The sequence below is a fragment of the Podarcis liolepis genome, assembly GCF_965112155.1.
Source record: "Podarcis liolepis genome assembly, chromosome: 2".
NCBI lineage: Eukaryota > Metazoa > Chordata > Lepidosauria > Squamata > Lacertidae > Podarcis > Podarcis liolepis.
This window is the reverse complement of record NC_139555.1, coordinates 43,745,158-43,761,141: the sequence shown is the minus strand read 5'-3', so window position 1 is coordinate 43,761,141 and position 15,984 is coordinate 43,745,158. Positions and strand designations below refer to the sequence as shown.

The 15,984-nt window shown below is 41.4% G+C and overlaps 1 protein-coding gene across 3 annotated transcripts in view; it reads right to left on the bottom strand.

Moving 5' to 3' along the window:
- Positions 1-15,984, bottom strand: part of MAP2K7 (mitogen-activated protein kinase kinase 7) — a 35,158-nt gene that overhangs the window by 9,151 nt on the left and 10,023 nt on the right. For 2 of the 3 annotated variants that reach the window (XM_083490787.1, XM_083490786.1), the window contains 9 exons: positions 6,031-6,181; positions 5,092-5,158; positions 4,837-4,950; positions 4,393-4,512; positions 4,163-4,270; positions 2,752-2,931; positions 1,860-1,940; positions 1,219-1,361; positions 241-286 (listed from right to left, as the gene is read on the bottom strand). In XM_083490787.1, coding sequence (XP_083346913.1) covers positions 241-286; positions 1,219-1,361; positions 1,860-1,940; positions 2,752-2,931; positions 4,163-4,270; positions 4,393-4,512; positions 4,837-4,950; positions 5,092-5,158; positions 6,031-6,181 — 1,010 coding nt within the window. Of the gene's footprint in view, positions 1-240; positions 287-1,218; positions 1,362-1,859; positions 1,941-2,751; positions 2,932-4,162; positions 4,271-4,392; positions 4,513-4,836; positions 4,951-5,091; positions 5,159-6,030; positions 6,182-7,257; positions 7,340-15,984 lie in introns of those variants that run through there. The other variant, XM_083490788.1, reaches the window with a different exon arrangement.

The following is a 15,984-nucleotide window of genomic DNA, read 5'->3' as shown; positions in this document are numbered from 1 at the left end:
AAGTCAAATAAAAAAGTAAAAGAACTTTCCCTCTCTTTTAAAGAAACTATGTGGAGAAAAGAAAGGATGTCACTTTATTAATCTCAGCTTCCATGCCAGTTGGCACAAACTATTTCCAAGAAATGTTACTGGCTATTTCTAAACTTTAAGGGTTGGCAGAAGCACCCACTGTGGCCTTTTTCCAAGCCCTGGGGGATTTTTTTAAATATTCACAATGAAAGAGGTGTGACCAATACTCACAAGTAGCTTGTTGTACTTTGGTCTCTTCCTGTGATCTTTAGTAAGGCTAGAAATAACAGAAACACACATTCAAAACACAGGATCAAATTTGTTTTATGGAGCAACCAACACGGCATGTTTCCACTACATGATACATAATGAATCCTTGCAAACAGAGCTCATATTGACATAGGTCTACTCTAAGTTTCAAACTCTCTCAGCTAAACAGGATGAAGTCCATTATCCTGCCATACCAATAATCTTTCAGGGTCAGCTTCCTATGCCCAGTATCCCACGGCAGTTTGCAACAATCTTACGTGAGGTTGTTTGATGGAATCCAGGAGTGGCAAGTTGGACACATAAGCTCAAAGTTAACTGGAACAAAACAATCACTATCAGAAGTAGATTTTCTGTTTGACCATTTGCGGAATTGTCAATGCCAGTTGCAAGGAGTGCAATTCATTTACAGCTGCAGATACAGCTGCCTAATTGTTGGAGTGAATGGAAACAAGGAAAGATGGGGAAATGTAACTAACTTACGACATGTTACTTTTTATTTCCATGGCAGTGAAGGACTTCCTACACCTTTAGAATCGGTACATCAGACACAGAAAAGAGATAAGAGCCAGGAATGTGTAGACAAGAAGAGGTCATACACAAAGATGTGCTAGCCCAGAATTTAAGCACAGCTGTCATGGAGGCAGATATGGGATTTCCTTTCTAGGTGGAAATCACCAGCACAGGTTGAGTTCAGTCTTTAGAAGAGCATGGTACCAGTTTGAACAAGCAGAACAGTTCCAATTCTTTTGCATACACTATTAATGGTATTGAAGATAGGGTGCCCTAGAATGAACATTAGCCAATATCTGAGAAAGCAACTGGTGTGCAAGAGTTCAGCAGGAAAGTGAGGAACCAGCTGGAACTGCAGGGCTTCCTCTCTATGTAAGAAATGCTGAAGCAGCCACTCTACATAACATGAATTTAAGGCATTTCACTCACCAGTCTTTCACAAAGGACTGGAAATCCACAGAAAATCCCATGTTGTTTGGGAGAAGGGGAGGATCTTCCTGCAACACCTTGGTGAGGACTTCAAAATCTGTTTTACAGTTCTTGTAGGGGAACTGACCTGTAGCCAGCTCAACCTGCATTAGGGGCGGTAGAGAAATGAAGAATAAGTGCTTAAAAATGGGAATAATCTAAAAAGCATTATTATCATCAGCATCTCTTCAACGATGCTTCAGTGATGTATATTTACATATAAGCCGCAGGGCAGTTTACAACAAAAGCAAATAGATAAAAATCCATACAAACAACACAATTCTAAATGACTGTACAGAAAGAGACGAGAGCAAGAAAGGGAAGAAATGTGGAACAGAATGATCACTTGGCTTATTCAGCCTCAACAGCAGCGACAAAAATGGGGTTCAGGATACCCAGAATTCAGCCTCCTTTGAATCAGTTAACTCCATTAAAAAAAACTGAAGAAAAGAGAAGAAAAACTCACCCCAAAGCTTATTGCTGTTTATGTCATGTATTAAGGACTGCATACATTAAAGGATGATTGAGATATGATCCAGAACCTGAAGAGCCCAACAAGGGTACACAAATTTCCTTAAAAATGGGGAGCAGGTTTTACTTACCAGAGAGATGCCGAGGCTCCAAACATCTGCACGTATATCATAATCTGGTTTTGAGGGATCAGGGGGATCTATTCTCTCAGGCTGGAAACAAAAAGATTATTACAAATTCAGTCAAAAATAAAACCTCTTTGCTACTGGTCTCTTACCTGCACCTAGCAAGATTCCACTGATTACAGAAGCCAAACCATGGGTGGAATTGAATGTAGCACGAAGAGTGTGTGTCTGTGTGTGTGTGTGTGTGTGTGTGTGTGTGTGTGTGTGTACACAGAATGAACGCCACTCTCACAACAAGACTTCCCCCATCCTCCTAAACCTGTTCTGGGGGTTCCCTCAGCCTTCCAGAGCAGATTTAGGGGGGAGCACATGGGTACATGGGGAGAGGAGGGAGAGTCTCACTGCATGAGTGGGCCTTGTTCCGTGCACACAAACACTTAGCTGAATCCCACTGGATGTTGCTAAGACAAAATGCAGGCTGTTTTGATACCGTAACAGCATCTGCGTAATAGCTGCCATACAGTTTCCCAAAAGCTCAGGCCAAATCTAGTGACAACTTTCTGTAGTAAAATGCAAGCGATGGAATTCTTAGTCCTGGAGAGAAGTTATCGAGACACATGGTGCATTTCAACGGCTGCAACGAAGCAGGTCTGGCCTAGAGCACTGCTAGGATGAGAGACTGCTAGGGATCATACCCAACCCATGCAAAGCAGCTTGGAGGAAGTATGACATAAAAGTTGAACAAATAAAGACTATTTAATTAAATCATACACAAGCTATTCTGAGCAATTTGTAGGAAGAGCAACATACAATGTCACTTTTCTTTTTTTTTACTCAGTTCCATCCCAGCACAGCAAGATTCCTGCAGCTGTTGTCTCGCCATCTGCCCATCTCTTACCGCCATATATGCTGCGCAACCAGCACTCCGGGTTTTGGCTTTCGAGTCCACCAGCCTCCCACTGATCCCGAAGTCACACAATTTGATTTGCCCCCTCTCATCCAACAAGATATTTGAAGGCTTCACATCTCTATGGATGACACCATGCTTCTCTTTCAGATAGTAGAGTGCTTTGACAATCTGAAAGCAACACAATGCAGAAGAATTAACCGTTGCTCCCTGTAAGGAAAACAACTCAGAACTAGTCTAGAACTCATGATACCCTTTTATCAACGTGCCTGTAAAAACATGTGCTGCTTAGAGAACAAAGGTTATGCACTCAGCAATCAGTCTGAGGCTTTCGTGATACTTGGAAGATATAGTTTCAGCTATCTGGGGCAAAACGTCTTGTATACACAACAACTTGTGGGGAGACAGTGTTACAGCACAGCCCTTCAGTCATGCAGATTACCAAGCAGTTTTCAGGGATACCACTGGGGAGAAAGAAAGGTGGCATGTTCATGAACTGTTGTTACTATTGAAATGCTGTTACTATTCTTGGGATCCGAAGGTGAGATCTTGGGCTTCATAGTTTTCAGTGGGGTGTGATAATACTTGACTCTTCAACCGAGCCCTAGATTTTACCACATCTCATTATGCAGCATCAAGGGGGGGGGGGCGGATGGCCAAAAGGAAATGAAAACAACCACACAGAACAGAGCGCCCAGTCCTGGGTTCCAAATTTTGCCAAAATCCGCCCAACAGTGTAGTCATTATTTTAAAAATCTTACTCCCTCTGCTGTCCATAACAGCATTTTGCTCCAAGCAGGGAAGCTTAGCTCATTTCTGTGAGCCAAAAGAGAAACAGACGTGTGAGGCTCAAGTAAATGGAGGAGAATGGTATGTAAAATAACAAATAACAAGTGGAGAATGGTTGTTTTCCCTTCAAAAACAGCAGAAAGCGCAGCTGAAAAAGAAAAATACCTGGATGCCATATGCAGGAAGGAGTTTGAAGCACAACGCATCTCCTTAAAAGCCATGATCATGGAAACTTGGAAGCAATTAATGGCTCCTCTGTGTCACAGACAAAACAAGCCAGATTCTAGCTTGCCATGTTGTGTGGACCTGGACTCATGGCTTGTTTCCTCCAAACAAACCTCAAGTGGTAACCCAAGAATAAACCTTTGTTACCACTCATCAGTTTGGAGGAAACAAGCCATGAGCCCAAGTCCAGCCAACATGACAGGCCAGATATATGGCTTGTTTTATCTGTGAAGCTGCCACAGCTGAAGCAAGGAAGGAGTACTATTAAGTAGTCTATACCAGCATGCTATTCGTTCTATGCTTAGCATGACATGTGAACTGGGCCAATGTCTAGATGGGGGAAATGTGGGATCTAAATGAAAAAAGCAAAAACAAAAACAACCCTCACCGCCACAGTCATCTTTCCCAAGATCCTCTCAGGGATAGGCCCTTGGATTCGTTTTTTCAGCTTCTCTGCACATGTGCCCATTAGCTCCATGGCTATAAAAACATCAGTCTAAAGGATGGGGGGGAAATAAAATAAAAAAGGAAAAGGTAAGGTTATTATGATGTGGCTGTTCTAAATACATTGAAAAATACAGATGGACTTGAGAAAACAGTAGCATCGCCTTCATTTACATTTGTGATGAAAGTTCCAAAGCATTGAACAATGTAAGGACAGTCATGACTCTTCAGCACCACATCCAGGTCCATCAGAATCCTCTTGTTCTCCTCTTTGTTACCAGAACGACGCATTTGCTGAACAGAGAAGAGAATGGGAATTAGGAGCAGAAGTGGAAAGAGCCAAAAGAGTCGCGGGTGATCATGCTTTGACCCACAAAGGGCCTCATGGCCCTTAACTGCTTTATGATTAATTCACAGAGCGTCACTACTTTCCATCAAAGTAAGTTAAGGCCCACTTAATCCTGCCCAACTGGATTCTCTCTCAACAGCTGACACAGGAACCAAATAATCTGTGGCACCTAAGAGTTTCACCAGCAATGAACCCTCTAGAAGTCCAACTCTGCCATTTCCTTTCATCTTAAGGTATTTTCCACTCAACACCCAGTAGATCTACCTCACCTTCACAGCTATGATGTGTCCAGTCTTCTTGAAACGCATTTTCCACACCTGTCCACACGTCCCACTTCCAATCTCACCCAGATTTTCTAGGTCATTGATTTCTGCTTGGTATCTCTGTGAGAAGATGAGCACATAGAGAAGCTACTCATCAATCCATTTTATATTGAAAAGGGTGGGGGGTTGCTTTCAGTTAATTCTTAATATACATCAGGCTTCAATATATTTTGAACTGCTGCACCTCTCAAGCCAGCTCACCTGCCCTCCGATGGTCAAGTAACCCGTTTGCTTCATGATTTCCTGCAGTTTCTGATCAATCTCTATACTAGAAAGGGAAAGAGAAAAAAGGAAAAATATTGTGTTTGCTTCCATTTAGCCATGGCATACGAAAATCTCAGAACCCTTCTCTCTGCAGAAACAGGCTCCATCTCTGTGGAGAACCACACATTCCTCTTCTCAACAAGGGCATCTAGACAACCCTATGAACTAGTAGATCTCCATCATGAAAGAATTTCTAATATGAATTCAAAGCCAGCAACTCACAAGTCACTTACATAACAAGACACCTCAATCTGCAGATCAGAACAGTGCAGGTTAAATCATGAGTTTTTATTACCTGGTGAAACCCCAAAAAGCAGCAGGTCCTCTACTAACTCCCAGGGCCATTACTGTATATTTTTGTGTGCAGGCTATAAATCACTCATTTAGCAGACAAGCTTAGCCCGTTAATTCACAAACAGGACAGTTTAAACTTTGCATGGGCTGCTACTGATATTACATGATATTACAAAAAAATAATGCAACTCAAGGCAACTAGGGGTTATGAAAGTTCCGTATCTACCTAACAAAGATGGTTTGAGACAGGAGCCCTTTTCAAAAGCTCTGCCTCTTACATCAAAAGAACAGTGTGAAGCAGCTGTTAAGACTGTGGCAATAGCAATAAGCAACAAGATTAAAGTGCCTAGAGAACATTCAGTTCCCCAACACGCTATTATCCACGGCTGTACAGGCACAAGGACAGCAAACGCTTCATGTATTGTGCGCAGACCTGTCTGATCAAATGGCAAGCACAACATAAAACCTTTGCTCCAAACTGCTTCCCTTTCTCAAAACAAGCTGGTCCCTCCTGTCTCAATACAGCAGAGAAGATGAGCACAGCACACCAGAACCTGCCTCATTTGCTCTAGTTCTGCTTACCTCTCCATGCTCTTGTTCATGTGGAAGGGGGGCTGAGGAGGCAGGCCCAGAAAGTTTCGGGGGCGTGACGGATGAGGATGATGATGCTGGGGCGAGCTGTCCAAAGAGGTGGAGCGGCTACTTCCATCGTTGGCTAAGGGAAGCTGCAATGCTGAGAGGAGAGGAGAGGAAAAGTCAGGCAGGGAGGCTTCAATGCATGGGCTCCTGGTTCAAGCTAGGTTCCTTTGCAGCCCAAGCCCACAATGTTTCTAGTCTTGAAGGCAGAGGTGCCAGAAAACCAGCCTGTGGTTCCAATAAAAAGTCAGCTGTTACCTTGACTTCTGAGGTGTCAGCTTAGCCCTACTGTACTCCCAAGGTGTTCTAAAATCCCATCTTCTCAAATCTGTGTGGAAGCCACAGCTTTTAACTGTACCATCCTGGGGATAGCTCTGTCTGGGCACAATAAATAGGTCTTCCCGTTTTCCTGAGAGGGTGGCCAGGCTTCACTCATATGAGGATCCATGCAGCAAGTTAAACTGGATTGTTGGTGCCTATGCATACATTAAAACAGTAGGCATCTGTTGACTGGGAATAAGCCATAAACTGGCATATTCATGTTACATTGGTAGGCACCAGTGACCTGCCTGGTAGGCAGATCAATGACTGTGTGGATATTATACTGGCAGGTTTTTTGCAGGCTTAATCTGGGCCTAGGACCAGGAGGGAGAGTATGTGTGCTTTAAAATTAAATCCATTTTTAGAAAGAACCTGCTTCTGGAACTACAGATAAAGCTGCCCATCTTGCCTAGTTTCTTTGCCCAGGGGCTTGTGCAGTGAGTGTGATGTGAGATAGCACCAAGAACTTTCTTCCTGCTTGGTCTTAGCACAAGCATATTTAGACAGAGGTCTCTGCTAAGCCTGAAGAGAGCATTCTAAGGGCAGCTATCCATTTTTGAACCAATCTAAAAGAGGGGATCCTTCAGGGCACCTAGATCAAGAAACTGCAGTATCCTGGGAATAGCACAGGCAAGCAGAAGTCATGCTGCACAGGTTTTAGCAACATCTGTTAGTAGCTGAATGGTTAGATCTAATCTTTCCAGTACAATTATTTGATACTGCAATTCTTCCCATAACCTTTCATATTTTACCTGGTTTCCTGTGTCTACACAGGTTTTAATCCAAAAACAGGAAGACACAGCGAGGCACACAGCCAGAGTACAACAATTCTACACAGACATCCCAACTCACCTCCACTTAGCTCAGAGGCTAAGCAGTGCATCATGAGATCAAGCAAAGCTGCAACTCATATTCTTGGTGCCATGGCTTATTTCTAAAAATGGGAACAGGAGTGTCCCTTAAATCAACCAGTGAATAAGTCGTAGTGCTGGGGTGGGGAAGCTGTGACCCTCCAGAAGCCGGAATCCAACCTGCATCATCCTTGATCAATGGCCATGCTGGCGGGAGGTGGGAATTCAACGTCTGGCAGGACACAAGTTCCCCACCCCGGCCCCAGTGGATTTGCTTGCTCATTTGAAAAATAAAAAGCTCAGCCACACACAATTTCCTTCATCAACCTCAACAATAGCCCTTGGCTAAAGTAGAAATACTGGCTTCCATATCGCAATCTCACCATTAACAATGACAAGGTTGCTCAATGGAACTCAGTAACAACGTTATTTTTTAATTTTAATTTCTGAAACACTTCTATCCCACCCCCCAAGGTTGCAAATATTAAGGTGGGAGAGGCAGAGAGAGAAGTGCTGCTACTGTCAGTTAGTTATGATAGGTTGCCGCTACTAAAGTGGATTCTCAAGTACCAGTTTCCTGATACTTGGGCAGAAGTGATGATTTCAAGCAGGAATTATGGTTCAGAAGAATTGTGCCAGGTTCTATACAAAATACTTAACAAGTGCGCCCACTCTCAATGCTTGGGCAGCCCCCAACTTCCACTTTGAGAGCAGCTGTGTCAGCCATGAATAACAGATCAAAGTGCAATTCAACATGCTAGCTAGAATTCTGTCCTGGGATCTAAAGAGGTATACAGTGGTACCTCTGGATGCGAACAGGATCTGTTCCGGAGCCCCGTTTGCATCCTGAAGTGAACGCAACCCGCATCTGTGCGTGCACGGGTCACGATTCGCCGCTTCTGTGCATGCGCGTGACGTCATTTTGGGCGTCTGCGCATGCGCAAGCGGTGAAACCTGGAAGTAACGTGTTCCGTTACTTCCAGGTTGCCGCAGAGCGTAACCTGAAAATGCTCAACCTGAAGCATATTTAACCCAAGGTATGACTGTACTTTTTAAAATATAAACAATGAAGCTCTATTACGGTAGCAAAATGTACATCTTCTGCTAAAAGAGCTCCCTTTATATTGCATCCATAATCCTGACAACTGTTGTGTAAGGTAGATCAGTATAACAGGTGGAGAAAGGGATACTGAGGCTAGCCAAAAGAGGTCATGAATGAAGTGAGATTGTAACAAGGGATGTCTTAACACTCAGATCAGCTTATTCTTGATATGTTTCATTTTAATGTGCAGTGCAGTCCATGCTACAAAGATTTATAGGATGACAACATCATGGAGGACGTGAGACAGACCCCCAACAGCAGAGTAAGGGATTTTAAAATCGTGGTTCATCTCAATTAGTACCAGTTCATGAAAACTACTAAAGGTGATGCTTGCTTCTCTTGCAAGTGACCACAAAATGCTTGTACATAATCCTTTGGGGCAGAGGATAGGAGCAAACCAATGGAGTACAGGTCCTCTGAATTCAACTCCAAAAAGGAAGCTTCCTCAGCTAGAAAATGAATTAAGGAGAGCTGACTATTTCTGAAATGTGTATATATATATATTTAAAGGCATAATCATTTTTATTGCTAAGGACAAGAGAATTCTAAAATGGCCAGTGCAGGATTTTTAAATTCCCTGAAAAGGAGCTTCTAGTATAACCTGAAAGCAAAGAAAGAAAATAGAGGAAATTGATGAAAATTTCTGCAGTCCAGGTTGACAAAAAGCACAAGGCGCCAGATTCAGCTAAATGGTCTCACTAGCAAGTCCATGCAAATGCTTCCACCACACAACAGTTTTCTCCCCAATGTCCACCCAGTGGCTGGGTGACACAAGGGGAGTGTAGAGGTTGTTCCATCAAACAAGGGGAGTGTAGAGGTTGTTCCATCAAACAAGCAGAACTGCTTGCACCGATAGAGCAATCTCCTCAGCGCTACCTTGAATTTCTCTAAACTTACTCAATTACCAGAAAGGCAAAGATTAAAGCATTAATTACAATGTATGCTATAAATACAACATAGAGGAAATAGTATGGGTTTTATTAAGGTTTTCTGTTGCAACAGTGTAAACAAATTTCTAATGAGATGTTTGGAGGATGTGTTGGTAGGATTGGTTCTGTAGGCAAAGGAGCAGAAGAATCTAAAGGTGCTTCAATTTCCATCAAAGGACTGGGGTATATGGGTGGGTCCTGACTAGCTAAGTCACTAATCTTATAAGCAGCTAACTAGCTGAGGCCTAGTTTTCACAAATAGCAGATCAAGTCTGGCAGATCAATGGTAGAAATATAAGTGTCATCATACAAACATCTGCTCTCCAGGTTGTCTCCACCTGGCAGGTATGAAAAGCATTAACCTATTTGCTTATTTTAGGGGATAAAAACTATTTAAAAGAGGTGGAAATGTTATTGCTGCAAAAATGGGAGATTCAACTCTGATGAAGTCTCAAACACTATTGAATTACATTAATTTAAGAAACCATGATTTAATGTGATATTCCTTCCTGGTCTCCCATAGTTTTCAGAAACACTGCAGTCTTGCTCATGGAACAGCTATGTTGTATAGCTTAGGTTTGGCAAAAAAATTTCATAAAGTTTTCAATGGCATAGGTTTTAGATTTAAAGGAGCCACAAAGAGAAATTCAAAAAATCTTTTTGAGCACCATAATGTATCTTTGTGATGTCTTGGGAGAATTATGGAAGAGTTTGCTCAGAAATAATGTAAAGAATAAAAACTCATTATGAGCCATACATTTGTTCCTTTAACTGGCTTTTTCATTCTTTTTATAATTTGGCTTTTCTTCCCACACCAGAGTACATAGGTTAAAGAAAGGGTATATGACTTTGCAAGTGACTTCAAAAGCAAAGCACTACAGCAATTAGTGAAGTTAACAGAATTCTGGATTGAGGGGACAGCCCATCCATTTTGAAAATCAACACTACAAAAACATACAGAGATTGGTCTTAAGCTCATTAAAAACCCATCTGGTAGGATCCATGTCATTTCCAAGTTTTCTTGGAACATATGCTGATATTCAACATTAGTCATGCTCAGAACAGACCTTCTCAAATAAATGGACTCTGGGTTGGACATAGGTCCATATCACTATAGTATTTTAAGCCTCCGCAGTTCAAATCCGTCAAACACTTTTGACTGCCATCTTAATATGTACACCATTTCTGTAGATAGTTTCGGGCAATATTCTGTTTATAAGTTAAAAAATCAAGGACAATTTTTTGATTTAGAGTTACATTTTGTATCTGTTTCTTTTACTACAACATTTTTTATGAGAACCTTAGGGTTCTGAAAGAGCAAGGGATCCAGGGGCCAAAATACCAAGAGGGTGAGTCAGGATTATGTCTACAACAAAAATGACTGCAGTTATAAGCAAATGATAATTTTCATAGATTTTTCTGGACAGAAAATCATCATTTCACCAAGTCCCACACTGAGCAGACATTTACAAGTGAACTGAGCTACTATCTCAAAAGTTTTCTTCTGGCTTCACTTGGTTTTTTAAAAAATTATCTCTCTTATAAAACATTCAGTCTTACCTCTCCAATGGCTCTCTATTGTATGCTCTTATAGAAGTGGTTTGGGGCTTCCTACTATTGGGGACACTTTGATTTGTCAAGCACAGATAGGATTGTGCCTATAGCAAACTGCAAGCAGTAGATTAAAGTTGCTTAAGAATCTCTATTAACAAAAGCAAACCAGTGACCAATGAAGCAGTATAATTTAACCCTGGAGGGAGTGAAACTTATAAAGTGAAAATAATACCTTAATAAGAGTATTGTGATGGACAAACACTGCAAAGCTTATTGGCAAAGAAGTAGCAGTTTTGCCATTTAAAAATGTGTTCCAGAAGCAGCGGAAGCAAACACAGTGCTCTCCTAATGCTGTTGGACTCAAACTCCCATCAGCCCAGCTGGCTTGGCGAATGGTCAGGTAAGATGGGAATTCAAGTCCAGCAACATATGGAGGGCAACATGTTGGGTACCCCTGCTCTACAGAACTCATTGCTGTTTTCTCCTGCCTCCTTAGGAACATAATGTTTCTTATACAGTCAATCTCATGGGACTAAACCAGTTTGGCAGTGAGTAATTCTATTTGGGAACATGGTTTGCCAAAAAACTGCATTTCAGCTGCCTTGACACACAAACAATTATCTAGGCAGATACGAGTTTTTGTACCAGGCTGGCTTATATCCGAATCATATGTGCCATATCTAGCACAATGCAACTGTGCTTGCTTGGCCCCTGGTAGTGGGTCTGAACTATGCGATATGCCTCTCCTGATTGATGCAAGAGGAGTGGCTTATATTAATCTCGAGGCTTATTCATATGTTGTAAGACAGACAGAAGTGGCAGCTTTCACTTTCCCCCCAATTCAACTGTAACTTGGGATTTGTTTATCTCTGAGATCTGCAGGTTCCACATTAATGAAGTCTTGAACTTCTTCTTATACCCTTCTTTATAACATAAGAAAGAGTTTTCAGAACCAGTAGCAGAATCACGTTTGTTGAAGTAAGGAGAAAGAGAGGCAGATATCATGAAAGGACACCGGCTTCTCTCTGGTTTCGCCATCTTTAATGGAGCTACGGTACCCTCCAACACAAGGACTGTCAGGATGCTTCTGCAAACAGAAAAGGGCTTGATCTTCTTGGGTTAAGCACGTGCTTTCTTTGATGTGCAGTTTGAAAGGTGAGCATATGAACCAAAGTTTCAACTGAACTGTCCAGACTAGCATGGTCCCAATGGATGGGGACCCTCTGGAGAGCAGCAGAGAATTCTGCCTGGAAGCTGATGGGCATGAAGAAAGTAGAGGGTTATCAATCATGCTGCACCGAACAGGATAAAGGGTATACTCTCTTAATCCTAGATATCAATATACCAATTCAGAAACCCAGAAACATTAATGCTTGTGAAAATACTGTATGGCCAATCTAGCTGCTATTCTCCCCATCACACCCTACTGCACTGCACACCTCCCCCTTGCATCCAAATATAGTAATAGTCTGTAAAGGAGAAATCCGTTCTTATAACACGCTCCCCGCTCAAGCTCTCAATCGAAGAAGCCTGCATGCTACACTACAGCTTGATCATGCAAACCTGTCAGCCTCTGTCTGCCAAAAGGAGAACCACAGCAAAGGAGAAAATCATGCTGCAGAAATGGTCAATCAATCCAGTACAATACTGGAAAAGGTTACATTAAAGGGGAGGAAGACGGTTGTAGTGGGAAGAACAGGACATGGAAGAAAGCCAAAACAGAAGCAGAGCAAAGCAGGAAGGTTCAGTTGATGGGCATAAGCAGGTACTGCACACAGAATGGAAGCAGAGGAAAAGAGAAACACTAGTTAGGCTGCTGACATTGGAGTATTCACCAGATACTTCAGATGATGTGGTTTGCCAGCTATGGGGCATAACCCTACATGGACATTTCAGGCCAGCACTGACGGAATTCAACATGAACTCTACTTTGAACGACAATGGCCAGGAACAGGGAGGCAGAAGTGCAGGCAGAGCAGACTTACACATTTTGCAAGCTTCATAAATCAGCTTAAATTACTGTAATGGTGATAGCCAAGCTAAAAGGACAACCTAGTTCTAGCTGCTGGCATGCCCATACAAGGCTTTTCTTTAAACCAGCAGTTTAACCAGAGTTGAAACCAGGCTCAATGTACCGATCATATTAAATGTGATAGAAACTTGCACCAGATGTATTTGAAAAAAAGATTTCTTGTGTTAAGGGCAAATTCCCAACTTATTATTTTAAGTCATGGAAATTATTTTTCTTGCAAATCACCTCTAAACGGAGACTGCTGATAGAGCTTATATACCTGACTGCTCAGGAAAGGCACCTGGAGTTTCATGGCATAATAATGTTTTATTTTGTTTAAACTTCCCACATTGCAGCTTTAAGGCATTCCCCTAAAGCCAGTTCAAATAGTTCCATATTGTCTCTGCTTGTAAGCCACTAGTTACTTTAAACCAGGAAGCGGTGGATTTAATGTGATTTAATATTCTGATTAAGAATGCATGAAATAACCACACATGGAATAAAGGGTTAAAATTAAATCGTCATAAACCAGGAAATTAAGTCCCTGATGCTTCTAGAGAATGAGTTACAAAGTCAGTATTACTGATATGTTCTCAGTGCAATATGTCTATCTATGCAATAATAAATAAAAAGTCCTGCATTTTAGCAAAGAGATTTCCATGAAAAAGTGAAACTAATGGAAGTCAAATTTCTAAAGCCACAATCCTGCTGGGTTAGGTGGGAAAAATATATCTGACCTTCAGAAGTATTAGAAAGATAACTGTGAATCCTCCATATTTCCAAAAAATATTTGGTTATATTTAATTATGCTCTGTGTCAGTCCCCATGCCTTTAATTTTAAAAACCCAGTCAATATTCATAGGTTTAGCACTTGTTCAAAATCTGAAGTTACACTAAATATTATCATTACCCTGGAAGTTCAAGGCTCGCAAACCATGTAGTCACTTCTAAGATCACCTTCTCTCAAGAGATGATGAAATGAAGGCACATACAAATGTATTTAAGCTATCCAGACAAACTGGCATTCTTCTGAACATACAGTGGTACCTCGCAAGACAAATGCCCCGCAAGACAAAAAACGATCAAGACGAAAGAGTTTTCTGTTTTTTGAGTCGTTCTGCAAGACGAATTTCCCTATGGGCTTGCTTCGCAAGACGAAACGTCTTGCAAGTTCTTGCGAGTTTGTTTCCTTTTTCTTAAAGCTGCTAAGCCTTTAATAGCCGCTAAGCCGTTAATAGCCGCTAAGCCGCTAATAGCCATGCTTCGCAAGACGAAAAAACCGCAAGACGAAGAGACTCGCGGAACGGATTAATTTCGTCTTGCGAGGCACCACTGTACATTCTTCATGGGCCATGGAGATAGGCTGCCTTTTTATGGAAGGTACTTTAGAGACAGTGATTTATATCCAATGTTAGTCATATCACTGAAATTAATGGACTTGACCAACTTAAGGTGACCAATTTCAATGGTTCTAAGTAAATGGATAAAATTCCATCACTTGATCCTGTTTCTTCCTGACATATACTGAGTTAATCCTGTGCCAAGCAAATTACAGATATGATTATGAGTGAGGTTCAAGGAACGCCAACCACCCACACAGGGAATGAGAATGAAGACTAGACTTAACACTTCCTTTTAGCTTTCTATTTGAATGTGTATTTAAAAAAAAAAAAACTTTTACAAAGAAAAATAGGCCTGGCAATGGAAGTGACAAAAGGAAGAAAGCATGTTATCTCAAGGGGTTTTTTTTACTTCTAGTGACTGAAACAGCCTTCACGTGGTAGCATTCCAGAGTCACAAATACACTGAAGCATCATTGGTCTGTTACATTTCTGCGAAGGAGTGATTTTTTGCTATATAAGGCCAAGCTGGTCTCTATATAAGCAAGCAATCTTGAATTCTCTGCTTAATTTTCTTTAAAAAATACAATCTACAGTTCATCCCTGTGAAATAATGTATGCAAATAAAATCAAGTGGCATAATTTGTCATCGTTGCTCAATTTGTATGGATTTTTTTTTCATTTGGGGATATTTGAAATTGTTTATTCTCCAATGGTTGTGATGCGGGCAGTAGGCAAGACTTCCATAACAATGGGAGGAAAAGGTTATTTTCACACAAGGAGACTTTAAAAACAGTATTGCCTAGAAGGGCCATTTTAATAATGTCTACCTCCAACCTGCCGTTCCGCTGCTGGACTGCAAGTGCTTCTCTATCTTTTACCCTCCAAGACAACAATCTATAGGCCTTTCATAACTCAGGCCTCTTGTGATTGGGAAGACAAGCTAAGCAGGCAAAGGCCAAGACAGCATTTGAATGAAAAAGCTAACTAGAGCATGGCACAGAATCATCTGTAGAGGGATAAGAGCAGTTTCAGGTTGCAGAAACTGCAAGCTAGCTGAAAAATGTGGGCCTGCGTCCTTGTGCTCTGGAAACTTTCCTTCCATAATGAAGCACAAAAATGGTTTTATTTTAATTCTAGCAGCTGCATTCTATCTTCCTAATCTCCCCATCCTCCAAAACCTGGTCATTTTTAACACCAAGCATTCTACTACCTATCCCAAATGAAATGGCTGGGGAAACTCAGCCAGATGGGTGGGGTATAAATATTATTATTATTATTATTATTATTATTATTATTATTATTATTATTATTATTATTAAATGCAGCATGCTGTCCCACAGAAGAGGATGCAGAACTTGTGGCTCTCCAGATGTTCCTGGACCACAACATCCATCATCCCTCACCACTGGCCATGCTGGTTGGGGCTCATTAGAATCCAACAAGATCCCGCAACCCTGGCTTAGAAAGTGGCTGTACAGCAGTACTTAGTGAAATGACTCAAGCCTATATTGTTGCCTGCAACCCAAAATGCATATAGCTTATATGCGTTTTCACTTCTACCTTAATGAAAAGAATAAAGATTCTGAATATCCATTTAAAAACAAACAGTCCATCCATCACTGGAGAAGTATACCAGAGAGGAAAAGTGGCACTGCACCATTTAAATTGCAAAATGTCTCACTCACTATCCAGCAATATGATCCATGAATTCATTTGGAATTCAAGCAGCAAGCTGCCATGTTCCTCTTTGACTACATTTACCCAGAAAGAAGACATGGAAGTAAACCAT